The sequence below is a fragment of the Bombina bombina genome, chromosome 4 (genome assembly GCF_027579735.1).
Source record: "Bombina bombina isolate aBomBom1 chromosome 4, aBomBom1.pri, whole genome shotgun sequence".
NCBI lineage: Eukaryota > Metazoa > Chordata > Amphibia > Anura > Bombinatoridae > Bombina > Bombina bombina.
Genome location: NC_069502.1, coordinates 760,781,339 through 760,809,227, shown reverse-complemented (window position 1 = coordinate 760,809,227; position 27,889 = coordinate 760,781,339). Strand labels below are relative to the sequence as shown.

The 27,889-nt window shown below is 38.5% G+C and overlaps 1 protein-coding gene across 1 annotated transcript in view; it reads right to left on the bottom strand.

The window, feature by feature from the left end:
- Positions 1 to 1,042: 1,042 nt before the first annotated feature.
- SFT2D1 (SFT2 domain containing 1) overlaps positions 1,043 to 27,889 on the bottom strand; it is a 150,314-nt gene continuing 123,467 nt past the window's right edge. Inside the window, exons 5-8 of the mRNA XM_053711068.1 lie at positions 21,875 to 21,910; positions 20,759 to 20,817; positions 10,632 to 10,661; positions 1,043 to 1,527 (exon numbers count right to left, since the gene is read on the bottom strand). Coding sequence (XP_053567043.1) covers positions 1,488 to 1,527; positions 10,632 to 10,661; positions 20,759 to 20,817; positions 21,875 to 21,910 — 165 coding nt within the window. The 3' untranslated portion in view covers positions 1,043 to 1,487. The remainder of the gene's footprint in view (positions 1,528 to 10,631; positions 10,662 to 20,758; positions 20,818 to 21,874; positions 21,911 to 27,889) is intronic.

Sequence of the window (27,889 nt, the reverse complement as noted above, 5' to 3'; positions counted from 1 at the left end):
CAAAGTGAATAACATTTTGCTTTGTATAATATCTCTCAATGTATTTACATCTGACAATCTTAATTTTTAATCTCTATTCTGACACACTGATTAAACATATTTATTTTTCACTAGTTTAACTTGTAAACCACTGTTGCCACACAGGGGAAGCTTGTATAAGTGGCCAGCAATATTTTACACTAAAAAATAGTGTTCATTCATTGTGTAGTTTTTCTTTAATGAGCATGCTTGGGATATGCATCATGTCTGCGCGTGAATTATTTGTTCCCAGCTACATCACCGAATATTTTGGCCCGACAAATCAGTTAGCAGTTGATTTACACAAACATGGTGTACATTAATAACATGAATAAATATTTGTTTTTATTCTATAATGTCTAACTTTATTTTTTTATTTGAAAGTATTACTGTCTTACGCTTGACTACACATTACTATATGTGTCTGTTAAACATTATTGTATTTGCACTGTTTTTGTTAATAAAGTTTTATAATTTTGTGCTTATTTATATACTGTACATACCATCACATACAAACTAGGTTACCTATTGGATTGTATTATGCAACATGGTTTGTCTGAGGAAGGAGGCTGTGCGCCCCTAAACAGCACAATAAAGTTTATATTTATATACACAACTGCAGAGAGTGCTTTCTACCTCAGCTGTCCTTAAAAGGACAACACATTTAATAGAAGCCTGTTTTTGTATTTACAATGAAACAAATAACAATCTGCTCTAATATTTTTATAAGAAAAAAATAATATAGCATGAGTTAGTCTTTGTTCCAGTATAATCGTTTTTTTTTTTAAACAGATCATAAAACAATTGAATAAAAAAGATCTTTCAAAATGAAACGTTTTGCCAACGATTTGACACAAAATGGAGTAAGGATGCATATGGGAGCAAACTGGTTTTATTTCTCATGTTTATATAAAATTACAGATGTTATATTCTTTATGCATGTAGTGTTGTTCATGAGAATTAGAGAAACAGAGATTATAAACATATTTTAAACTCAGTAACAAAAAAATACATTACAATAATATTGTTTTGGACAAAATAAGATTTATATCATATATCACATTTACAAAGGTTCAAATTGTTTAAGGCTACGGAGTGAACAGAACTCTAGAAATAATCAGAATAAAAATCTTGACGCATTTAAAGTCTTTTTTTTTTTTCTTCTCTGCATTCATCACAAGCTTCATATTCTCCAAGTGCAGCTTCCCAAACTGCAAGTATTAAAATGTGCATTACTCTTGTATAAAATAATATACATTGCAGTTTTAGGAAACATTATATTATACATAGATGTACTTACAAATATAACATTTGAAAATAATAAAAAAAAGTAACACATACGCTTAAAGTTAGCATGTACAAATCAATTGGAAAGGGATATTGTTACAAAATTAAGGGGGGGAAGTAAATCAGCTGACAACCCAAAAAATATACTCTAGCCATTTCCTCGGCTGGGTTGGCGATCTTGTCTAACTCAAACAGCTACCGAAGCACTTCATAACTGCGTCCCTTTAAAGGAAAAAAATAAAACAACAATTAATAGGGTACGACATAAGAGGCAGATAGAGCATGCAATTTTAAGAAACGTTTCAATTTTCTTCTGTTATAAAATTGACTTCTTTCTCTTGGTATCCTCTGTTGAAAAGCATACCTAGGTACTTTCAGGATCAGCAATGCACTACTGGAAGCAAGCCGGTGAATAGTGGCTACACACATATGTCACTTGTCATCGGTCAACTAGATGTCTTTAGCTTCCAGTAGTACATTGTTGGCTGGAGTTAACCATGTTGTCATTTCATGTGAAGGGAGGTTAAACACATAGGGGTTGATTGCAAATATATTGGCAATTTGCTCCAAATATTGATTTTTGCTTTCCATCCGCATTGGTTGTTGAGTTTTGAGGGTGAGCCCAATACAAAACAGATGTTTGTTAAAAGCCAGCAGCTGGAAATGCATTTTCAACACACGTGCTCCAGAACAGACCTTTTCATGCGTTAAATACCAATTTTCGAAGTGTAAGTGTGACATTCACTTTAAAGGTCCACTAAAGGTTCATGCAATTAAAAAAACAAAAAAAACTTTCCAATATACTTCTATTATCAAAAAGTACATTTTTATAATCACACTCTGAGGCCCCAGCTCCTACTGAGCATGTACAAAAGTGCATTTTGTGATTGGCCGATGGCTGTCACATGATACAGGAGGAGGGCAATTTGACTTCTCATTTCAAATTCAAAGTAAGTGCTATTGCATTGTCTTTCATTGTATTTAAAGGGACACTAAACCCAAATTTTTTCTTTCGTGATTCAGATAGAGCATGAAATTTTAAGCAACTTTATAATTTACTCTTATTATCAAATTTTCTTTAGTCTCGTGATATCTTTATTTGAAATGCAAGAATGTAAGTTTAGATGCCGGCCCATTTTTGGTGAACAACCTAGGTTGTCCTTGCTGATTGGTGGATAAATTCAAGCTTAGATGCCTTCTTTTTCAAATAAAGATAGCAAGAGAATGAAGAAAAATTGATAATAGGAGTAAATTAGAAAGTTGCTTAAAATTGCACGCTCTATCGGAACCCTACACCATTTGTAGATGTTGGGGTCCTGAAGTAAACTTTACCTACAAATTCCCTTAGCAAGATATCACATATACTCCGCACGTAATACATTTATATATTTAAATGCATGTCCTATCCACTGTAGACGTCTACACAATAGTGATGAATAAAGCTTTAATGAATTGATACCATGTATGTTACTACATTTCTAAAATGTCTTCTGTGGCCTTTTTTGAGAGTGCTTTAAAGGGACACTCAAGTCAAAATAAACATTTATGATTCAGATAGAGCAGCAGTTTTAAGACACTTTCCTATTTACCTCCATTATCAAACTTTGCAGTCTTTTTATATGCATGCTTTCTGGTGAACAAAATCCTACTGAGCATGTGCACAAGATCACAGGGTATGCGTATACTAGTCTGTGATTGGCTAAGGTCTGTCACATGATAGAGGGGGCTGTAAAATGAGAGAGCAAATCAATTTGCCAGAAAATAAATCTACTGCTTATTTAACATTTAGAGTAAGTGTTGTATCATTGTTAATGATGTAATTCGACTGCTTTTAGAGGTCCTTTAAGCATGTGCAAGATAATAGAATGTTTCCAAATAGCCTTTAAATAGTTTCAAAGATGCCCAAAAGGCTATTTCAAGGCTTTATCAAGTGCCTTGAGGTGTTGAATTTAAAAATCAAAACTCGCCTTGTTAACATGTTGAAAAGATTCTCGAAAAAGGATTGTGATTGCCATGAACTTTTCAACCTCAGAGTAAAAATAGGGCTTTTAGAGAGGATTCAAAAACATGTTCGAGGGTGGGGGACAGAAAGAAAAACCTGCTACAGTATTGTGATTGTGACGAATAGAAAAGTGGTCTTTTTGTCCAAAAAAGAGCTGAAAAGGCCTGAGCCGCTATATTGTGATCAATCCCTAAGTTATATGCAAGTAATAGTGTAATAATAATCTTGACCATAACAGTTGAGTTTAGAATTTAATTGCTATCAACACCCATTTAACCCATAACCTGCCTTCTGGCAGGTTATGGGTTAAATGGCTGTTGGTAGAGTGGAACAACAGATTTCATAATGCACCTAAACGCAGCTAAACCAAACTACCACCAGCAAAGGACAATCTGATAATCTGATTGCCACCTTTTTTAGGTCAAATTATTATAATGCAGACTCTTGAAATGTTTTCTTTTTAAAAACTGCTATACTGTAGTGCTTGGCATTAATAGGGGCATTATAGAGGAGGAAAAAAATAATAGATGTTCTTATTCGTAAAAGGATTTAATTTTGCCACTAGCGGCGCTAAAAGTCTGTGTTTAACCCCTGCAGAGAATTGCTGGTTTCGAGCAGACACTGCCGGAGAGCCAATCCCCAGCAGCAGTAATACCGCTGGCTTGTGAGAATAAAGCTACTGATGAACAGTTCTAATGAATATAAGTTCTGCGGCTAGAAATAGTAAAAAAAAAAAAAAAAAAAAAAGGATTAGTCAAAAACAGAAAAGGCCCATCATTAGTTAGAGAGTTTCAATTTATCCAGTGTCCTCACCAGGACCCTTTTAGCGGGTGCACCACCCGGTGGATTTTACTGGTTACCTGGTTACATTTTTTAGCTAATATTAAAAATGTTCAATTTTTATTGCACAAATGATCACACTACTAATGTCATCCGGATACTTCCGAATACCACCTGGCTGGCAACATTTTCTGTGAAGAACACAGTTAACACTATTGCCCCTGTATATCTATTTGTGCTAACCCCCAAAAAAGTAACCCATTTTGGGGGTTAGCACAAATAGATATACACTTTAGTTGCACAACCCAGCTTTATTTGGCCATACATAACTTTATTTGTCCCCTTCTTAGTTTCTAAAGGATTTTACTGTAAATTGCAACATCTTGTGGCTACAAAGAACTGAAAAGTTCCACAGTGGGTAGTCATCTGAGGCCTTTCAAGTGTGTGCTTGTGGTTTATTCATTCCGTTTATGTTTAAAAAGCAAATAAATAAAGTATGGAAAATTATAAAGCACTTTACTCTTTAAATAGATACAGAATACTTTGGAATTGTATTATAAAATATTTATTTTATGTAGTAAAACCTTGGAGAAATTTACTTTATTTATGTTGCCACCTTTTCCTGTAATTTACTTCTGAAAATTGTGGGTTTCACAATTACACAGAGTTTCTATAAAGTAAAGTAATGGGTACCAAAATATAATTTAGTTATCGCAGATTTAAAAGCCTTATCACATATCCCCTGCAGAGGCCAGTTAGTAACAGTTATACACCAGGTGATTAACTATCTTGCAGGGTTTAACATTGCTATATTCGAAACAGCCATTGTTACGCACGTTAGTGACACTTTGATAACTGTCCCTAATTGTCCTCAACAAAAGAGAGATTAGATAAGGAGAAAACCTAGGTTCATTATTTTACAGAAACTAAAACTTTACATTTTTTTGCTATGCTTTGCTTTAAATACATAGTTATTGCCAGATTTAATTTACAGTTTAATGTTACTTTTACAGAACAAACAGATAACAGAATTTATGTTTACCTGATAAATTACTTTCTCCAACGGTGTGTCCGGTCCACGGCGTCATCCTTACTTGTGGGATATTCTCTTCCCCAACAGGAAATGGCAAAGAGCCCAGCAAAGCTGGTCACATGATCCCTCCTAGGCTCCGCCTTCCCCAGTCATTCGACCGACGTAAAGGAGGAATATTTGCATAGGAGAAATCATATGATACCGTGGTGACTGTAGTTAAAGAAAATAAATTATCAGACCTGATTAAAAAAACCAGGGCGGGCCGTGGACCGGACACACCGTTGGAGAAAGTAATTTATCAGGTAAACATAAATTCTGTTTTCTCCAACATAGGTGTGTCCGGTCCACGGCGTCATCCTTACTTGTGGGAACCAATACCAAAGCTTTAGGACACGGATGAAGGGAGGGAGCAAATCAGGTCACCTAGATGGAAGGCACCACGGCTTGCAAAACCTTTCTCCCAAAAATAGCCTCAGAAGAAGCAAAAGTATCAAATTTGTAAAATTTAGTAAAAGTGTGCAGTGAAGACCAAGTCGCTGCCTTACATATCTGATCAACAGAAGCCTCGTTCTTGAAGGCCCATGTGGAAGCCACGGCCCTAGTGGAATGAGCTGTGATTCTTTCAGGAGGCTGTCGTCCGGCAGTCTCGTAAGTCAATCTGATGATGCTTTTAAGCCAGAAAGAGAGAGAGGTAGAAGTTGCTTTTTGACCTCTCCTTTTACCAGAATAAACAACAAACAAGGAAGATGTTTGTCTAAAATCCTTTGTAGCATCTAAATAGAATTTTAGAGCACGGACTACATCCAAATTGTGCAACAAACGTTCCTTCTTTGAAACTGGATTCGGACACAAAGAAGGCACGACTATCTCCTGGTTAATGTTTTTGTTAGAAACAACTTTCGGAAGAAAACCAGGTTTAGTACGCAAAACCACCTTATCTGCATGGAACACCAGATAAGGAGGAGAACACTGCAGAGCAGATAACTCTGAAACTCTTCTAGCAGAAGAGATTGCAACCAAAAACAAAACTTTCCAAGATAATAACTTAATATCAACAGAATGTAAGGGTTCAAACGGAACCCCCTGAAGAACTGAAAGAACTAAATTGAGACTCCAAGGAGGAGTCAAAGGTTTGTAAACAGGCTTGATTCTAACCAGAGCCTGAACAAAAGCTTGAACATCTGGCACAGCTGCCAGCTTTTTGTGAAGTAACACAGACAAAGCAGAAATCTGTCCCTTCAAAGAACTTGCAGATAATCCTTTCTCCAAACCTTCTTGAAGAAAGGATAGAATCTTAGGAATTTTTATCTTGTCCCAAGGGAATCCTTTAGATTCACACCAACAGATATATCTTTTCCATATTTTATGGTAGATTTTTCTAGTTACAGGCTTTCTGGCCTGAACAAGAGTATCAATGACAGAATCTGAGAACCCTCGCTTTGATAAAATCAAGCGTTCAATCTCCAAGCAGTCAGTTGGAGTGAGACCAGATTCGGATGTTCGAACGGACCTTGAACAAGAAGGTCCCGTCTCAAAGGTAGCTTCCATGGTGGAGCCGATGACATATTCACCAGGTCTGCATACCAAGTCCTGCGTGGCCACGCAGGAGCTATCAAGATCACCGATGCCCTCTCCTGATTGATCCTGGCTACCAGCCTGGGGATGAGAGGAAACGGTGGGAACACATATGCTAGTTTGAAGGTCCAAGGTGCTACTAGTGCATCTACTAGAGTCGCCTTGGGATCCCTGGATCTGGACCCGTAGCAAGGAACCTTGAAGTTCTGACGAGAGGCCATCAGATCCATGTCTGGAATGCCCCACAACTGAGTAATTTGGGCAAAGATTTCCGGATGGAGTTCCCACTCCCCCGGATGAAATGACTGACGACTCAGAAAATCCGCTTCCCAATTTTCCACTCCTGGGATGTGGATTGCAGACAAGTGGCAGGAGTGAGTCTCCGCCCATTGAATGATTTTGGTCACTTCTTCCATCGCCAGGGAACTCCTTGTTCCCCCCTGATGGTTGATGTACGCAACAGTCGTCATGTTGTCCGATTGAAACCGTATGAATTTGGCCTTTGCTAGCTGAGGCCAAGCCTTGAGAGCATTGAATATCGCTCTTAGTTCCAGAATATTTATCGGGAGAAGAGATTCTCCCGAGACCAAAGACCCTGAGCTTTCAGGAGTCCCCAGACCGCGCCCCCAGCCCACCAGACTGGCGTCGGTCGTGACAATGACCCACTCTGGTCTGCGGAAGCTCATCCCCTGTGACAGGTTGTCCAGGGACAGCCACCAACGGAGTGAATCTCTGGTCCTCTGATCTACTTGTATCGTCGGAGACAAGTCTGTATAATCCCCATTCCACTGACTGAGCATGCACAGTTGTAATGGTCTCAGATGAATTCGCGCAAAAGGAACTATGTCCATTGCCGCGACCATCAAACCTATTACTTCCATGCACTGCGCTATGGAAGGAAGAGGAACAGAATGAAGTACTTGACAAGAGTTTAGAAGTTTTGATTTTCTGGCCTCTGTCAGAAAAATCCTCATTTCTAAGGAGTCTATTATTGTTCCCAAGAAGGGAACTCTTGTTGACGGAGATAGAGAACTTTTTTCTACGTTCACTTTCCACCCGTGAGATCTGAGAAAGGCCAGGACGATGTCCGTGTGAGCCTTTGCTTGTGGAAGGGACGACGCTTGAATCAGAATGTCGTCCAAGTAAGGTACTACTGCAATGCCCCTTGGTCTTAGCACCGCTAGAAGGGACCCCAGTACCTTTGTGAAAATTCTTGGAGCAGTGGCTAATCCGAACGGAAGTGCCACAAACTGGTAATGCTTGTCGAGAAAGGCGAACCTTAGGAACGATGATGTTCCTTGTGGATAGGAATATGTAGATACGCATCCTTTAAATCCACCGTGGTCATGAATTGACCTTCCTGGATGGAAGGAAGAATTGTTCGAATGGTTTCCATTTTGAACGATGGAACCTTGAGAAACTTGTTTAGGATCTTGAGATCTAAGATTGGTCTGAATGTTCCCTCTTTTTTGGGAACTATGAACAGATTGGAGTAGAACCCCATCCCTTGTTCTCCTAATGGAACAGGATGAATCACTCCCATTTTTAACAGGTCTTCTACACAATGTAAGAATGCCTGTTTTTTTATGTGGTCTGAAGACAATTGAGACCTGTGGAACCTCCCCCTTGGGGGAAGCCCCTTGAATTCCAGAAGATAACCTTGGGAGACTATTTCCAGCGCCCAAGGATCCAGAACATCTCTTGCCCAAGCCTGAGCGAAGAGAGAGCCCCCCACCAGATCCGGTCCCGGATCAGGGACCAACATCTCATGCTGTCTTGGTAGCAGTGGCAGGTTTCTTGGCCTGCTTACCTTTGTTCCAGCCTTGCATTGGCCTCCAGGTTGGCTTGGCTTGAGAAGTATTACCCTCTTGCTTAGAGGATGTAGCACTTGGGGCTGGTCCGTTTCTGCGAAAGGGACGAAAATTTGGTTTATTTTTAGCCTTGAAAGACCTATCCTGAGGAAGGGCGTGGCCCTTACCCCCAGTGATATCAGAAATAATCTCTTTCAAGTCAGGGCCAAACAGCGTTTTCCCCTTGAAAGGAATGTTAAGCAATTTGTTCTTGGAAGACGCATCCGCTGACCAAGATTTTAGCCAAAGCGCTCTGCGCGCCACAATAGCAAACCCAGAATTTTTCGCCGCTAATCTAGCCAATTGCAAAGTGGCGTCTAAGGTGAAAGAGTTAGCCAATTTGAGAGCATGAATTCTGTCCAAAATCTCCTCATAAGAAGAATCTTTATTGAGCGCCTTTTCTAGTTCATCGAACCAGAAACACGCTGCTGTAGTGACAGGAACAATGCATGAAATTGGTTGTAGAAGGTAACCTTGCTGAACAAACATCTTTTTAAGCAAACCCTCTAATTTTTTTATCCATAGGATCTTTGAAAGCACAACTATCTTCTATGGGTATAGTGGTGCGTTTGTTTAGAGTAGAAACCGCCCCCCTCGACCTTGGGGACTGTCTGCCATAAGTCCTTTCTGGGGTCGACCATAGGAAACAATTTCTTAAATATAGGGGGAGGGACGAAAGGTATGCCGGGCCTTTCCCATTCTTTGTTTACAATATCCGCCACCCGCTTGGGTATAGGAAAAGCTTCGGGGGGCCCCGGGACCTCTAGGAACTTGTCCATCTTACATAATTTCTCTGGAATGACCAAAAAACTCTAAGCCATCTCCGTGGAGATGTTGCCTGTACAACGGCAAAGAGAATGACTGGGGAAGGCGGAGCCTAGGAGGGATCATGTGACCAGCTTTGCTGGGCTCTTTGCCATTTCCTGTTGGGGAAGAGAATATCCCACAAGTAAGGATGACGCCGTGGACCGGACACACCTATGTTGGAGAAACAGTTAGTAAAACAAAAAATTAACAGGAACTGGCATCTTGCTGTTTGTTTAATCCAGTGAAGCTAGAACAATAAATTCTAGGGAGGTGCGCTGGTGTATAGTGGATAGATGAGCAAAGTCCGGCAGCACTCTTGGTGGTGTGAAGTGAAGAAATGTAACCTGTCAGAGCAGGGAAGAGGCGCCAACATAGGGTAATATCGTTTGGAGAGTACTAGCGATAGCAGATGTACCCCCCCTGAAGATAACTACTCACAAACAGAGCGTCACAACCGGAGTGCCCGAATGACCGCATTCTCCTGAGAGATTCCCGTAGTGGTGGTTGGTGCTCCTGTCCACGTCATTTGACGCCGGTGTGTGGGCGGTTTGCCTTGAGTCTTTCGGGCGACTCCGTTGGTCCCGTACAGCTCAGTCGGGCACTCCGGTTGTGTTGCTCTGTTTGCCCTGGGAGTAAGGAGGGACTAAGCAAGGAAGTATTTCCAGCTTCAGTTCTAAGCCTAGTTGAGTGCATCTCTCTGTTTTTCTGTGTAGTGTAGTTATCTATCCAGCTTCAGTTCTAAGCCTAGTTGAGTGCATCTCTCTGTTTTTCTGTGTAGTATAGTTATCTATCCAGCTTCAGTTCTAAGCCTAGTTGAGTGCATCTCTCTGTTTTTCTGTGTAGTGTAGTTATCTATCCAGCTTCAGTTCTAAGCCTAGTTGAGTGCATCTCTCTGTTTTTCTGTGTAGTGTAGTTATCTATCCAGCTTCAGTTCTAAGCCTAGTTGAGTGCATCTCTCTGTTTTTCTGTGTAGTGTAGTTATCTATCCAGCTTCAGTTCTAAGCCTAGTTGAGTGCATCTCTCTGTTTTTCTGTGTAGTGTAGTTATCTATCCAGCTTCAGTTCTAAGCCTAGTTGAGTGCATCTCTCTGTTTTCCTGTGTAGTGTAGTTATCTTCAGGGGGGATACATCTGCTATTGCTAGTACTCTCCAAACTATATATTACCCTATGTTGGCGCCTCTTCTCTTCCCTGCTCTAATAGGTTACATATCTTGCTGTTTATGAATTACATATTATTACATATATTTGTTATGACATACAGAATGCGTTATCTACTTACCGGGCAAAGGGAATGTACGAGATGCTATACCTGCAAAACAGAAAGAAAAACAAATCTCAAAAAAGGACCAAATTAACTAGCCATTTTTTATGATGAAAATACTCATTTTCGATTTAAAAATATTTCACACTTAAAGGGACAGGAAACTCCAAAATTTTCTTTCATGGTTTGGATAGAACATACAATTTTAAACAACTTTCCAATTTACTTCTATTATCAAATTTGCTTCATTATCTTGTTATCCTTTGCTGAAGGAACAGCATTGCACTAATGGCAGCTAGCTGAACACATCTAGTAAGCCAATCACAAGAGACAAATGTGTGCAGGCACCAATCAGCATCTAGCTCCAGCTAGTATAGGATATGTTCGTATTCCTTTTCAACAAGGGATACCAAGAGAACGAAGCATATTTAAAATTAGAACATGTAATTTTAAAATGTACTTCAATCTGAATCATGCAAGTTTAATTTTGACTTTCCTATCCCTTTAACTATCAGTTAATACATTGACAGAAACCTAACAAGCTTTAAATGTATTAGCTATTGGCACAGAAGTAATTCTATCTTAAATGAGATAGATAACCAAGTGACTACGGCACTGCATTATTTCTAGCATGAAAAAAAAAGGTTAAAGGCACTTAAAATGATATTGTTTGTATGAAAAAGGTTAATAAAAGCGGTTTTAAAGTGATGGTAAATCCTAGCATTTCCAAAACACTAGGATTTACCAGCACTAAAAATAAATGTGACCTTCAGTCATGGGTTTTAAAAAAAAAAGGTATGTTAAAAGTACCTTTTCTTTGCTGCGGCCTCCTTGCTAAACTAAGATGCTCCGGCCACCCATGGCAGAACTCTTATTTCATTGATGTGACCTCTCAGCCAATAGCAGTGCAAGCCGTACGGCACTGTGCATGAAACCTAAATTCTTTCATGATTCAGATAGAGAATACAATTTTAAACAACTTTGCAATTTACTTCTATCTAATTTGCTTTATTTTCTTGATATCCTTTGCTAAAGGAGCAACAATGCACTACCAGGAGCTCGCTGAAAGCCAATGACAAAAGGCATTTATGTGCAGCCACCAATCAGTAGCTTCTGAGCAGACCTAGGTATACTTTTCAACAAAGGATACAAAGATTACAAAACAAATCAGATAATACAAATACATTTCAAAGTTATTTAAAACTGCATGATCTATCTGACTCATCCAAAAAAAATTGGGTTTCATGTCCCTTTAAAAGAGATGAGGGACATAAGGCAAGCCTTGGTCACATGTAGTCCATGGGCCACCCACTTGCCCACTGAGATACAGATACATACAGCATTGTCTCATATAAATCCAACAATTCTATAACACATTCAGATGAAATATTTTTTTTTTAATTAAAAGCAAATACTTCATTAAATCTATAAAAAAAAAATCTAATATTTAATATGGAACAAGTTTTAACATGCTCAGATTTTTTTTCCACTGCAAATCAGAACTATTTATAGTTTGAATAGCATTTGGACTTCTTAGCTTGTATGACATTATTTAGAAAGTCTCTGTTTGAAGATTAAAAAGAAAATGCTGAACTATACAGGAAAACTAGTTGTTAAAGCATCTAAAAAGAAGGCATTTTAAAATGTATTACAGGCATTTTTTTTTTGGCAGATGGATGTTCCTGTACTGAGAAAATTAAACATATTTTTTAATTTCTTATGCTTATAAGAAGTGACATTATCCACTCCAGCGATCAATCTGTACTTAAAGTGACATTATACACTCATTTTTTCTTTGCATAAATGTTTTGTAGATTATCTATTTATATAGCCCATAAAGTTTTTTTTTTTTTTTAATGTATAGTTTTGCTTATTTTTAAATAACATTGCTCTGATTTTCAGACTCCTAACCAAGCCCAAAAGTTTTATGAGAATACCGTCAGCTACCTTCTCCAGCTTGCTCCTTTTTGTGTAAAGGGTCTTTTCATATGCAAAAGAAGGGGGAGGGGGGGGGTGTCTTATTTCCCACTTGCAGTGGGCTTTCCAGCTACCTTTTCATCAGAGCTAAACTGAGAGCTTCTAAGTAAGTTTTTAAACAGTTTTATACTGGTTTTTATATCAGTATCTGTGCATCTTATTCTTTATAGTAGTGTCTATTACATGCAGTGATATGAAAAACATAATTTATGTAAGAACTTACCTGATAAATTCATTTCTTTCATATTAGTAAGAGTCCATGAGCTAGTGACGTATGGGATATACATTCCTACCAGGAGGGGCAAAGTTTCCCAAACCTCAAAATGCCTATAAATACACCCCTCACCACACCCACAAATCAGTTTAACGAATAGCCAAGAAGTGGGGTGATAAGAAAAAAGTGCGAAGCATAAAAATAAGGAATTGGAATAATTGTGCTTTATACAAAAAAATCATAACCACCACAAAAAAAAGGGTGGGCCTCATGGACTCTTGCTAATATGAAAGAAATGAATTTATCAGGTAAGTTCTTACATAAATTATGTTTTCTTTCATGTAATTAGCAAGAGTCCATGAGCTAGTGACGTATGGGATAATGACTACCCAAGATGTGGATCTTCCACGCAAGAGTCACTAGAGAGGGAGGGATAAAATAAAGACAGCCAATTCCGCTGAAAAAAATCCACACCCAAAAATAAAGTTTAAATCTTATAAAGAAAAAAACTGAAAATATAAGCAGAAGATTCAAACTGAAACAGCTGCCTGAAGTACTTTTCTACCAAAGACAGCTTCAGAAGAAGAAAACACATCAAAATGGTAGAATTTAGTAAAAGTATGCAAAGAAGACCAAGTTGCTGCTTTGCAAATCTGATCAACCGAAGCTTCAATCCTAAACGCCCAGGAAGTAGAAACTGACCTAGTAGAATGAGCTGTAATCCTTTGAGGCGGAGTTCTACCCGACTCGACATAAGCATGATGAATTAAAGATTTCAACCAAGATGCCAAAGAAATGGCAGAGGCCTTCTGACCTTTCCTAGAACCGGAAAAGATAACAAATAGACTAGAAGTCTTTCTGAAATTCTTAGTAGCTTCAACATAATATTTCAAAGCTCTTACTACATCCAAAGAATGCAATGATTTCTCCTTAGAATTCTTAGGATTAGGACATAATGAAGGAACCACAATTTCTCTACTAATGTTGTTAGAATTCACAACCTTAGGTAAAAATTTAAAAGAAGTTCGCAACACCGCCTTATCCTGGTGAAAAATCAGAAAAGGAGACTCACAAGAAAGAGCAGATAATTCAGAAACTCTTCTGGCAGAAGAGATGGCCAAAAGGAAAAAACTTTCCAAGAAAGTAATTTAACGTCCAATGAATGCATAGGTTCAAACGGAGGAGCTTGAAGAGCCCCCAGAACCAAATTCAAACTCCAAGGAGGAGAAATTGACTTAATGACAGGTTTTATACGAACCAAAGCTTGTACAAAACAATGAATGTCAGGAAGATTAGCAATCTTTCTGTGAAAAAGAACAGAAAGAGCAGAGATTTGTCCTTTCAAGGAACTTGCAGACAAACCTTTATCCAAACCATCCTGAAGAAACTGTAAAATTCTCGGAATTCTAAAAGAATGCCAGGAAAAATGATGAGAAAGACACCAAGAAATATAAGTCTTCCAGACTCTATAATATATCTCCCTAGATACGGATTTACGAGCCTGTAACATAGTATTAATCACAGAGTCAGAGAAACCTCTTTGACTAAGAATCAAGCGTTCAATCTCCACACCTTTAAATTTAAGGATTTGAGATCCTGATGGAAAAAAGGACCTTGCGACAGAAGGTCTGGTCTTAACGGAAGAGTCCACGGCTGGCAAGAGGCCATCCGGACAAGATCCGCATACCAAAACCTGTGAGGCCATGCTGGAGCTACCAGCAGAACAAATGAGCATTCCTTCAGAATCTTGGAGATTACTCTTGGAAGAAGAACTAGAGGCGGAAAGATATAGGCAGGATGATACTTCCAAGGAAGTGACAATGCATCCACTGCTTCCGCTTGAGGATCCCTGGATCTGGACAGATACCTGGGAAGTTTCTTGTTTAGATGAGAGGCCATCAGATCTATTTCTGGAGGTCCCCACATTTGAACAATCTGAAGAAATACCTCTGGGTGAAGAGACCATTCGCCCGGATGTAACGTTTGGCGACTGAGATAATCCGCTTCCCAATTGTCTATACCTGGGATATGAACCGCAGAAACTAGACAGGAACTGGATTCCGCCCATACCAGAATTCGAGATACTTCTTTCATAGCCAGAGGACTGTGAGTCCCTCCTTGATGATTGATGTATGCCACAGTTGTGACATTGTCTGTCTGAAAACAAATGAACGATTCTCTCTTTAGAAGAGGCCATGACTGAAGAGCTCTGAAAATTGCACGGAGTTCCAAAATATTGAACGGTAATCTCACCTCCTGAGATTCCCAAACCCCTTGTGCTGTCAGAGACCCCCACACAGCTCCCCAACCTGTAAGACTTGCATCTGTTGAAATTACAGTCCAGGTCGGAAGAACAAAAGAAGCCCCCTGAACTAAACGATGGTGATCTGTCCACCACGTCAGAGAGTGTCGCACAAGATATTAATTGAGATATCTTTGTGTAATCCCTGCACCACTGGTTCAGCATACAGAGCTGAAGAGGTCGCATGTGAAAACGAGCAAAGGAGATCGCGTCCGATGCAGCAGTCATAAGACCTAGAATTTCCATGCATAAGGCTACCGAAGGAAATGATTGTGACTGAAGGTTTCGACAAGCTGATATCAATTTTAGACGTCTTTTGTCTGTCAAAGATAGAGTCATGGACACTGAATCTATCTGGAAACCTAAAAAGGTTACCTGTGTCTGAGGAATCAATGAACTTTTTTGGTAAATTGATCCTCCAACCATGATGTTGAAGAAACAACACAAGACGATTCGTATGAGATTCTGCTAAATGTGAAGACTGAGCAAGTACCAAGATATCGTCCAAATAAGGAAATACCACAATACCCTGTTCTCTGATTACAGACAGAAGGGCACCGAGAACCTTTGAAAAAATTCTTGGAGCTGTAGCTAGGCCAAACGACAGAGCCACAAACTGGTAATGCTTGTCTAGGAAAGAGAATCTCAGAAACTGATAGTGATCTGGATGAATCGGAATATGCAGATATGCATCCTGTAAATCTATTGTAGACATATAATGCCCTTGCTGAGCAAAAGGCAGCATAGTCCTTATAGTTACCATTTTGAATGTTGGTATCCTTACATAACGATTCAATATTTTTAGATCCAGAACTGGTCTGAAGGAATTCTCCTTCTTTGGTACAACGAAGAGATTTGAATAAAACCCCAGTCCCTGTTCCAGAACTGGAACTGGCATAATTACTCCAGCCAACTCTAGATCTGAAACACATTTCAGAAATGCTTGAGCCTTTGCTGGGTTTACTGGGACACGGGAAAGAAAAAATCTCTTTGCAGGAGGCCTTATCTTGAAGCCAATTCTGTACCCTTCTGAAACAATGTTCTGAATCCAAAGATTGTGAACGGAATTGATCCAAATTTCTTTGAAAAAAACGTAATCTGCCCCCTACCAGCTGAGCTGGAATGAGGGCCGCACCTTCATGTGGATTTAGGAGCTGGCTTTGGTTTTCTAAAAGGCTTGGATTTATTCCAGACTGGAGATGGTTTCCAAACTGATACCGCTCCTGAGGATGAAGGATCAGGCTTTTGTTCCTTGTTGTGACGAAAGGAACGAAAACGATTATTAGACCTAAATTTACCTTTAGATTTTTTATCCTGTGGTAAAAAAGTTCCTTTCCCTCCAGTAACAGTTGAGATAATAGAATCCAACTGAGAACCAAACAATTTATTACCCTGGAAAGAAAGGGAAAGCAGAGTAGACTTAGAAGACATATCAGCATTCCAAGTTTTAAGCCATAAAGCTCTTCTAGCTAAAATAGCTAGAGACATATACCTGACATCAACTCTAATGATATCAAAGATGGCATCACAAATAAAATTATTAGCATGTTAAAGAATAATAATAATGCTATGAGAATTATGATCTGTTACTTGTTGCGCTAAAGCTTCTAACCAAAAAGTTGAAGCTGCAGCAACATCCGCTAAAGATATAGCAGGTCTAAGAAGATTACCTGAACACAAGTAAGCTTTTCTTAGAAAGGATTCAATTTTCCTATCTAAAGGATCCTTAAAGGAAGTACCATCTGCCGTAGGAATAGTAGTACGCTTAGCAAGAGTAGAGACAGCCCCATCAACCTTAGGGATTTTGTCCCAAAACTCTAATCTGTCAGATGGCACAGGATATAATTGCTTAAAAAACGTTTAGAAGGAGTAAATGAATTACCCAAATTATCCCATTCCCTGGAAATTACTTCAGAAATAGCACCAGGGACAGGAAAAACTTCTGGAATAATTACAGGAGATTTAAAAACCTTATCTAAACGTTTAGATTTAGTATCAAGAAGACCAGAATCCTCAATTTCTAATGCAATTAGGACTTCTTTAAGTAAAGAACGAATAAATTCCATTTTAAATAAATATGAAGATTTATCAGCATCAACCTCTGAGACAGAATCCTCTGAACCAGAAGAAGCATTATCAGAATCAGAATAATGATGTTCATTTAAAAATTTATCTGAAAAATGAGAAGTTTTAAAAGACTTTTTACGTTTACTAGAAGGAGGAATAACAGACATAGCCTTCTTAATGGATTTAGAAACAAAATCTCTTATGTTATCAGGAACACTCTGAGTATTAGATGTTGACGGAACAGCAACAGGTAATGTAATAGTACTAATGGAAATATTATCTGCATTAACAAGTTTGTCATGACAATCAGTACAAACAACAGCTGGAGGAACAGATACCATAAGTTTACAGCAGATACACTTAGCTTTGGTAGCTCCAGCACCAGGCAGCGATTTTCCAGAAGTATCTTCTGACTCAGTTTCAACGTGGGACATCTTGCAATATGTAATAGAAAAAACAACATATAAAGCAAAATTGATCAAATTCCTTAAATGACAGTTTCAGGAATGGGAAAAAATGCCAGTGAACAAGCTTCTAGCAACCAGAAGCAATAAATAATGAGACTTAAATAATGTGGAGACAATAGCGACGCCCATATTTTTTTAGCGCCAAAAATGACGCCCACATTATTTGGCGCCTAAATGCTTTTGGCGCCAAAAATGACGCCACATCCGGAATGCCGACACTTTTGGCGCAAAAGAACGACAAAAATGACGTAACTTCCAGCGACACGTATGACGCCGGAAACAGAAAAAAATTTTTTGCGCCAAAAAAGTCAGCGCCAAGAATGACGCAATAAAATGAAGCATTTTCAGCCCCCGCGAGCCTAACAGCCCACAGGGAAAAGTCAAATTTTAAGGTAAGAAAAAAATGATTGATTCATATGCATTATCCCAAATATGAAACTGACTGTCTGAAATAAGGAATGTTGAACATCCTGAGTCAAGGCAAATAAATGTTTGAATACATATATTTAGAACTTTATAAAAAAGTGCCCAACCATAGCTTAGAGTGTCACAGAAAATAAGACTTACTTACCCCAGGACACTCATCTACATGTTTGTAGAAAGCCAAACCAGTACTGAAACGAAAATCAGCAGAGGTAATGGTATATATATATATAAGAGTATATCGTCGATCTGAAAAGGGAGGTAAGAGATGAATCTCTACGACCGATAACAGAGAACCTATGAAATAGACCCCCGTAGAAGGAGATCATTGAATTCAAATAGGCAATACTCTCCTCACATCCCTCTGACATTCACTGCACGCTGAGAGGAAAACCGGGCTCCAACCTGCTGCGGAGCGCATATCAACGTAGAATCTAGCACAAACTTACTTCACCACCTCCATAGGAGGCAAAGTTTGTAAAACTGATTTGTGGGTGTGGTGAGGGGTGTATTTATAGGCATTTTGAGGTTTGGGAAACTTTGCCCCTCCTGGTAGGAATGTATATCCCATACGTCACTAGCTCATGGACTCTTGCTAATTACATGAAAGAAATCAGTGTATACTGTCCCTTTAAAGGACCGTTAAAGTCTATTTAAAGTGGGTTTACCCGCATGTGATTGACACTGTTATTTGTCCAATCACAAATGGGCTGATAGCTAAAATAGTTTCAGCACGCTCGTTCCAATCCCCCTAGTGTGCACAAAACACTGTAAGAGTGAACAGCGCGCTTGTTGAGAGAAGCTGCGCTTTTCATTACTTTGAACTAACATTGCACAGTAACCTAGCTAATTAGCTTGCAATAAAATGTAATTATATATATATATATATATATATAAATATATATAATGAGGGTATGCTTTTTTTTTTAATAAATTATAAATACATGAGCATTTATTACAAAAAAATAAAAAGTGTCCGAAGTGTAAAAGTGCACTAAGAACATAGCCATCAGATTGTTGTACACATTTTATTTATAAATAAATGCCCATGTATATAAAATTAATAAAAAAACATGCCATAATAAATTTAATCAATCAATCTCTCTCTCCCTTTCTCTCTCTCTCTTATATATATATATATATATATATATATAAAAAGAAGGGTGTTTGTAGACGCATGCACTCTAACAAGTGTCCAAAAATCTGATGGCTATATTGTTAGTGCGCGCGGCCGCACTAACAACATAGAATCTGATGGGTGGTGATGCGCAGGCTTGAGAGAATTGCATGCGCGGTGTGTATTTTTGATCAGACAGCTGACGGAACGTCACTTCCATTTGCTGTTCTGATATGTTTGCTATTCTGTAAGAACACCAGCTATCTAAACAGTTACACTTTATGCTATTGCATAGAGCACTCCGACATATGCTCTGTGTCTGTAAACAGTAAAACCTCTCACTAAAACACTGACTGCTATTACTGAAATAATTTTTACTAATATGAGTGTATTGCAAAAATGTTTCTATACAAAACAAGTATCGTCTGGAACATCACCTTAAAAGGATAATGTTTCCAGACATGCAAATTAATACACTGTATTCAAATTAGCAACAGGAATCCTATTTAAAATTGGCTGGGCTCTCCTTCCCAACCCCACTGATTTCTTCTGATGCCTTATATATATATATATATATATATAAAACTTTTATAGCCTTTAAAATAAAACAAGATGATTAGCACATTCATTATGGAGCAATCTACCTTTGCACGCTCTCATTTAATCATCTCTAGTTAGCAATTCCATTATGTCAATATGTATTGTAGTTTGTTTAACATTATATATTTTTTAATCTATTTCCTTATATGAAGAAACTCTACAGTGAACTTGTGATATTGTTGTTTCATTTATATTTGGGGTTAAACATGATAGTGTGTGTATTCTTAAAAGGTTTGGACGTAGTAAGTCACACAAGGAAACAAACTGATTGGAAATACCTAGATATCACAAAACCAATCTAGGGCTCAAACTTTTAACGAAGAAAAAGTGAGTTGTTTATTCAAAAGATTAAATGCTGTCACACTACAAAGTTATCTAAATTAGATCTCAAATTGATTTTGACTTAATGGAAATTCCTGGTCTTTTTCGTGTCTGGCATTGCATATAGTCAACTGTCAATCTTTCATTTTATAGCTGTATGTTACCCAAGCTGTTACCACGACAATTTGTAGATGCTTTGCAATAAATCAAATTGATGAGCATTACACAGCTACTCAGTATTACCGAACCAACTATTAGGAACAACGGAAGATCATAAAATTCTAGCTTCCATCGCAGCTTTGTTTGAATGCATTTACTTATGTGCTTTGAAGGTTTATATAGCCTTTACTTTAAAAAAAAAAAAAAAGTATTGTCTTTAATCTACTTATTTTGTTAAAGTTTCAAAAAACAAACAATTTATCACAAGAGAGACACCGTACGAAAAATTAAAGCAGAGCAAATAAAGTAAGTAGGGTTGCTGCAAATTTGTATACAAAGAGATCACATCATTACAATTTTTGTTTTGAGGAAGGGGAAAACTCCCCCCCCCCCCAAACAAAATAAAAAAAATAAATTTGACCCATATTTAAAAATCCTGTAAGCACAGGTGATCGTTAGAAATATTATATAAAAGTATATAACAAAATATGAACTTACCAGGTCATTGCCAGAAATTGTAAAATACAAAACAGGACTGCCAGACCTTTCTTATGCCACTAAGTTAAAAAGACAAAAATAAATTTAAATGAGAATTGTTGTTTATGGAAAGAGATGTATAATGAAATACTAAAGCAGTAACTACCACTATACTCTACTATATCTTAAGTAAATGCCATCAGAACAAATTGCATTAATGTGATACATAACAAACATCATCTATTGATTTACTGTTGAGGACACCTTGCTGAGTTTAAACACAGAGACTAACAATTAAAACTATAAGCAATCAGACTGGCACTGTGTATATTTAATAAGGATGCATTTGGGTTTATTTACATACACCTATTTATATAATAGAGAGAGATATGAGAGAGAGAGAGAGAGAGATATGAGAGAGAGAGAGAGAGAGAGATATATGAGAGAGAGAGAGAGAAAGAAAGAGAGAAAGAAAGAGATATGAGAGAGATATTAGAGAGGGAGAGGAGAAAGAAAAAGAAAGAAATAGAGAAAGACAAGGAGAAAGAGAGAGAGAGAGAAAAAGAGAGAAAAAGAGAAAGAGAAAAAGAGAGAGAGAAAAAGAGAGAGAGAGAGAAAGAAAGAAAAAAGAGAAAGAGGAAGAGAGAGAGAGAGAGAAAAGAGAAAGAAAAAAAAAAAAAAAAAAAAAAAAAGAGAGAAAGAGAGAGAGAGAAAGAAAGAGAGAGAAGAAAGAAAGAAAGAGAGAGAAAGAGATAAAGAGAGAGAAAGAGAAAGAGAGAGAAAGAAAAAAGAGAAAGATAGAGGAAGAGAGAAAGAAAGAGAGAAAGAAAGAGAGAAAGAAAGAAAGAGAGAGAAAGAAAGAGAGAAAGAAAGAGAGAGAAAGAGAGAAAGAAAGAGAAAGAGATAAAGAGAGAGAAAGAAAGAGAGAGAAAGAAAGAGAGAAAGAAAGAGATAAAGAGAGAGAGAAAGAAAGAGAGAGAGCATGAGAAGAGATATACATTACAGATTACAATTTGCAGACATGAAAGTAAACAATCTAGTGAGTCAGTCAAAGGTAAGTTATTTAAACTTTAAAACCAAGTGGCCAATGAGACACATCTATTTAAAAAAGAGAAAGAAAGAAAAATAAAAACATACCCAAAATACAGCACACAGAGTGCAAACTAGACAAAGCTGTAAATGAAAGAAAAATATGTGATTAAAAACAAAACAAACTTCTAAAAAATATTTACAAAACTGTACACAGCCTGATTTAAAGAATGGTAATTAAAGGTGCATTAAACACTAAATGATTGATACCTAGAATGATGTATTCAAAGCAAAGATTAGACAGAGAATTCAATTCAAATGTATTTTTTTAAAATATATATTAGTTGTTTAAATATTTAAAAAATAAGTGTAAAGTTCATTCATTTTGTAACCAGGTTTTCCTCCACTGTCCAATTAGGGAAAGCTTTGAATGGGTTACCAGAGTGTGGTAGGCACACATTTGTGAGACAAATTACAGAAAAATTAGACAAATAAAATAATGAAAGTATATTGCATTTTTCCCAACATATAATTAAACCTTTACATATTACAATGTAAAAGTGTTTAATATTCCTTTAATAACCCCTCCGTTGCTTTACAAATAAGCAATGAATATGTCATTAAAAAATGGTAATGCTCGCTGTAAAGTGGCAAATATGTTATTTAAACATATTTTTTAACACAAAAATACGGTATGTCTAATTTATCATTTTGGTCAATTAGTCCCCACTTTTCTAGAAAGAATACATAATACATTTGTTATTCATATTTTCAGTGTACGTGGCAGTTTCTATAGGCAAAAACCAATGTTTCAAATATTAAAATAAAGGTAAATGAACAGTTTACAAACAATTAAATACACTGCAGCAGGTAAAGTGGACCACTGGCAAAACTTTAAGGGGAATTGGGAAAAAGATTAAAAGAACATTTTGGAGTATAATGTCCCTTTACAAATAATCTTATACATATAAAGCTTATTTGTGTAGAGGACATTTGGCCATTTGTGTCTCTATACGAATTTCAAAAATGACCTGAAAAGCACAGGTGAATACAAAACGGTAATGATTGGAGTTTATAAAGTAGTATAGTTTGTGTTTGTTTTTTAAAGTCACCAAAACATAAACAACTGTATATAGTAAAACAACAATCTAAATTATTGAAATTAATTTAAAGGGTCCAATACTTTAAAATGATAATCATCTTGTACACTCATCATAACTTTATAGTTCAACCCTTTTGTAAATCAATGTTAGGAGGGAGGTGTTCAGCAAGCTTAGAGAGGTCACCATTTAGAGCTAAGCATTATAGGCTTAATAACTATTTACTATAAATATTAAAGGGATATTCCGATCAAAATGTAAATGCACCTATTATTATTATTATTAATATTATTCTTTATTTATAAAGCGCCAACAGATTTCGCAAGCGCTGCCCATGGGTACAAGGATAACAGTACAATGGAGAAACAATACGATAAAAGACAAAATTTTACAGACAAAATACAGGGGGAATTGAGGGCCCTATTCCCGTGGGAACTTACAATCTAGATGGGTAGGAGGATGGGAAACAGGAGGTGGGGACTGCAAAGGTGAGAATGATATTAGTGAGGAGATAGAGGGCAACTGTAAGTTAAGTGAAGTTAGTTTGTTAATAAATCGGGTGATAAGCTTCCCTGAACAGAAAGGTCTTTAGGGAACGTTTAAAGGAGGAGAGATTAGGGTCAAGTCTGACTGCACAAGGAAGTGCGTTCCAGAGGGTTGGTGCCGCACAAGAGAAGTCCTGTAGTCTAGCATGAGAGGAGGTGATTGTAGAGGACGCAAGAAGCAGGTCATTGTTGGATCTTAGGGGGCGGGCAGGAGTATATTTGTTGATGAGTGAGGACAGGTAGGGTGGGGCAGCATTGGTGAGTGCTTTGTAGGTCAGGGAGAGAATTTTGAATTTAATGTTTAATGTTGTGAATGGGGAGCCAGTGAAGGGACTCACAGAGAGGTGCAGCAGAAACAGAGCATCGAGAGAGGTGGATTAGCCTGGCAGATGCATTTAGGATGGATTGGAGGGGAGAGAGGGAGGCCAGTTAGTAAGTTGTTACAGTAATCAAGTCGGGAAATTACCAGGGAGTGGATTAGCCGTTTAGTAGTTTCAGCACCTAGAAATGGACGAATTTTGGAGATATTGCGTAGGTGGTTGCGGCAGGATGAAGAGAGCAATTGGATGTGGGGAATGAAGGACAGATTTGAGTCAAGCGTGACTCATAGGCAGCGGACTTGAGGTGATGGGGAGATAGTGGTGCCGCCAACAGTGATAGAAAAATTAGAAACTGGAGTAGAGTTAGAGGGGGGAATTAGAAGTAGTTCGGTCTTGGACATGTTTATTCTTAGGTGGTGAGAGGCCATCCAGGAGGAAATGCCAGATAAGCAGTCGCTGATGTGAGAATTGACAGAAGGAGAAGGTTCAGGGGTGGAAAGGTAGATCTGGGTATCATCAGCATAGAGATGATAGCTGAAGCCATAGCTGTTGATAAGTTTACCCAGTGAAGAAGTGTAAATAGAGAAGAGTAGAGGACCCAGGACAAAGCCTTGAGGCACTCCAACAGACAGAGGCAAAAGAGAGGAGTCACCAGCAAAAGAGACGGAGAAGGATCTGTTAGAGAGATAAGAGTGGATCCAGGAGAGGACAGTGTCACAGACCCCAAGAGAGCTGAGAGTCCGTAGGAGAAGGGGATGGTTAACAGTGTCAAAGGCAGCAGAGAGGTCAAGTAAGATGAGTATAGAGTAGTAGCCTTTGTTTTTAGCAGAAAGGAGATCGTTAGTAACCTTGGTAAGGGCAGTCTCAGTTGAGTGTTGGGGACGGAAGCCAGATTGCAGGGGGTCGAGCAATGATTTGGAGGACAGGAATTGGGTTAGGCGATCGAAAACTAGTTTTTCAAGGAATTTTGAAGCTAGCAGGAGCAGTGATATGGGGCAGTAGTTTGCAGGGGAGTTAGGGTCAAGGGAGGGTTTTTTGAGGATGGGGGTGACCTTTGCATGTTTGAAGGAGGCAGGGAATGAGCCGGTAGAAAGGGATAGGTTGAATATGTGAGTAAGAGTCGGAGTGAGGGTGGGAGACAGAGGGGGAATTAGATGTGAAGGAATAGGGTCAAGTGGGCAGGTAGTGAGGTGTGAGGAAGACAAAAGGGAAGCCACTTCACTCTCAGTGGTTGGGAGGAGGGTGCAGAGAGTGGCAGAGGGGGTGACTGGGAGCGAAGTTGGGAGATTGCAGGTTTGTGTTGGGATGTTTCTTCGGATGGCAAGTGTTTTATTGAAAAAATAGTCAGCAAGGTCTTGAGCACTGAATGCAGATGATGGGGGTGGTGCAGGTAGGTAGAGGAGAGAGTTGAAAATGGAGAAGAGTCTTTTAGGGTTTGAAGAGTGAGTGGATATAAGAGAAGAGAAGAAGGGTTGCTTAGCTAAGCAAAGGGCAGGGGTGTAAGAGTAAAGAATGAACTAATAGTGCAGGAAATCAGGTTCAGAGCGGGATTTCCTCCAGGCACGTTCAGCAGGGCGTGAGCATTTTTGTAGGTGGCGTGTTTGTTGGGAGTGCCAGGGCTGGAGCTGACGACGTGAGGATTTGCGAAGTTGGGGCGGAGCGAGAGTGTCAAGTGCAGCAGAGAGAGTATTGTTATAGTGGGTTATAGCAAGGTCAGGGCAGGATATTGTGAAAGTGTGGGAGAGGTGTATATTAATAAGATTGGAGAGTTGGGGAGGATCCAAAGTATGCAGATTTCTACTGGTGCGGGGGCGAGAGGGGGAAGTAGGTTTAGCATCTATATGGGGATTAAAGGTAAACAGATGGTGGTCTGAGATGAGAAATGGTCGACAGGCAACATCAGAGAGAGAGCAGAGATAGGAGAATACCAGATCAATCGAGTGTCCATCACGGTGGGTAGGAAATAGGATGGATTGTGAAAGGCAGAAGGAGTTAGTGAGTGAGAGAAGTTTAGAGGCAGCAGGGGCAGATGGGTTGTCAATAGGGATGTTGAAGTCCCCCAGATTTAGGGTAGGTGTATTTGTAGAGAGAAAGTGAGGAAGCCAGGCAGCAAAGTTGTCAAGGAATTGGGAGGTTGGTCCAGGGGGCGATAGATAACTGCCACTCAGAGAGAGGGGGAGAACAGGTGGATGCAGTGGACTTCAAAGGAAGAAAAGGAGAGAGATGGAAATGGAGATAGGTACTGATAGGAGCAGGAGGGGAGAGTAAGATGCCAACATCGCCACCATGTCTCTCACCTGGCCTAGGTGTGTGGCTAAAGTGAAGACCACCGTGTGAGAGCAGCAATGGAAGCACTGTCAGAGGAAGATAGCCAGGTTTCAGTAATTGCTAAAAGGTTGAAAGCTTTGGAAACAAACAGGTCGTGAACAGTTGTAAGTTTGTTACAGACGGAGCGAGCATTCCAGAGGGCACAAAAAAAGAGAGGGGATAGGCGCTGTGTGTTAATGGAGATGAGATTGTTGGTATTGCGTGACCTAGAGTTTTTGCAGTGGGAGACGGAGCGAGAGTGTAAAAGTGTGGTGAATGCTGCAGGGCCAGGGTTAGGAGAGACATCACCAGCAGCAAGCAGTAGTAGCAGCGAGAGTGACAGAAGGTGAGAGTGAGATTGAGCGCGAATGACTAGACACAGGAGAGTTAGAGGGGGAAGTGTTTCTAAGGAAACAGAGTAGTTCATAAGAGGACAGCATAGGGGATGAGAGAAGGGAGGGTGAGATATGGATAGTGTGGGAGTTATTGTTATAGGGACATGCAGTGATTTTTAGGAGAAGGGGAGACAGAGAGAGCATTGTGTAGAAGTATAGTTATTAAGTTTACCTGTTAGTTGGTCTGCAGTTTCAACCTCCAGTTTCTAACTCCAGTGAGTACATCTTTGAATAGAAACATATTTGCAATATACATCTAGTAAAAGTTATCACTGTTTTATTGTCAATATTTTTCTCTGCACGTGCATGTGAAACATAGCTAGATATTCTCACTGCACCAGCATTTTAAACACTACAGCTGCTCAGAGCACCAGTGGGGCTTGCATCATATCAGCATTTAACAAATTGAGTCATTGTTAGATGGTAGAAGCACCTTAGGCTCTCTGACCAAGTGCTGTGTATAAAATGCTGGTGCACTGTGCATACTTAAATACACTTTTGAAACAGCTATAGCTTTTACTAGAAGCATTTTTGCTAATAAATGTATATTGCAAAAATGTTTTTATTTGAAACAAAAATGCATCTATGTGGATTCCAATTTTGGCCGGAATGTTCCTTTAACGCCAATAATTATATAATAGGGAGAGAAATCCTTAACATCAATTTAAAATGAACTTCTAGTATGTTTTCTGCACCCCAGCTCCAACATATAACAATGCATTTAATGTGATGCAGTAAAACCCCTATGGGAAACAAAACACAGGCCATAGTGATCAATGTCAGAACGTGAGACAAGGCATCAAGCGCTAAACAAGTCTAAGGTGTCTGTTTTACATTCATTTGAGTGGCGATAACACTACAAAAGCATGTCTCACAGCTGTTTCTCATAAATGCAAATCCCTATGTCTCTCCTAGTCCCATAAATGTTCCTTCTGCATGAAAGGCTGGCAACATTTAATGGGAAATACCAAGCTCACACACCGGGCTTGTCAAACCCAAGACCATCCAGTTCTACAAACTGTATCAGGTTTGCTTATTAAAGGATATGAAACCCAAAATATTTCTCTCATTATTCAGAGATCGAATACAATTTTAAATAACTTGACAATTTACTTATGTTATCTAATTTGTTTCATTCATTCATTAGATACCCCTTGTTGAAGAAATATCAATGCACATGCGTGAGCCAATCAAACAAGGCATCTATGCAGCCACCAATCAGCAGCTACTGAGCCTATCTAGATATGCATTTCAACAGAGGATGTCAAGAGAATGCAAATTAGATAATTAAAGTAAATTGAAAAGTTGTTAAAAATTGCATGCTCTTTGTAAATCATTAAAAAAATATTTGGGTTTCATGTCCCTTTAAAGGGAGAGTGTACTGTAAAATGTTCTCGCCTTTAATTTCTCATTTTTCCTGGAATGTATTATATTGATTATATTTATTTTGGCATTT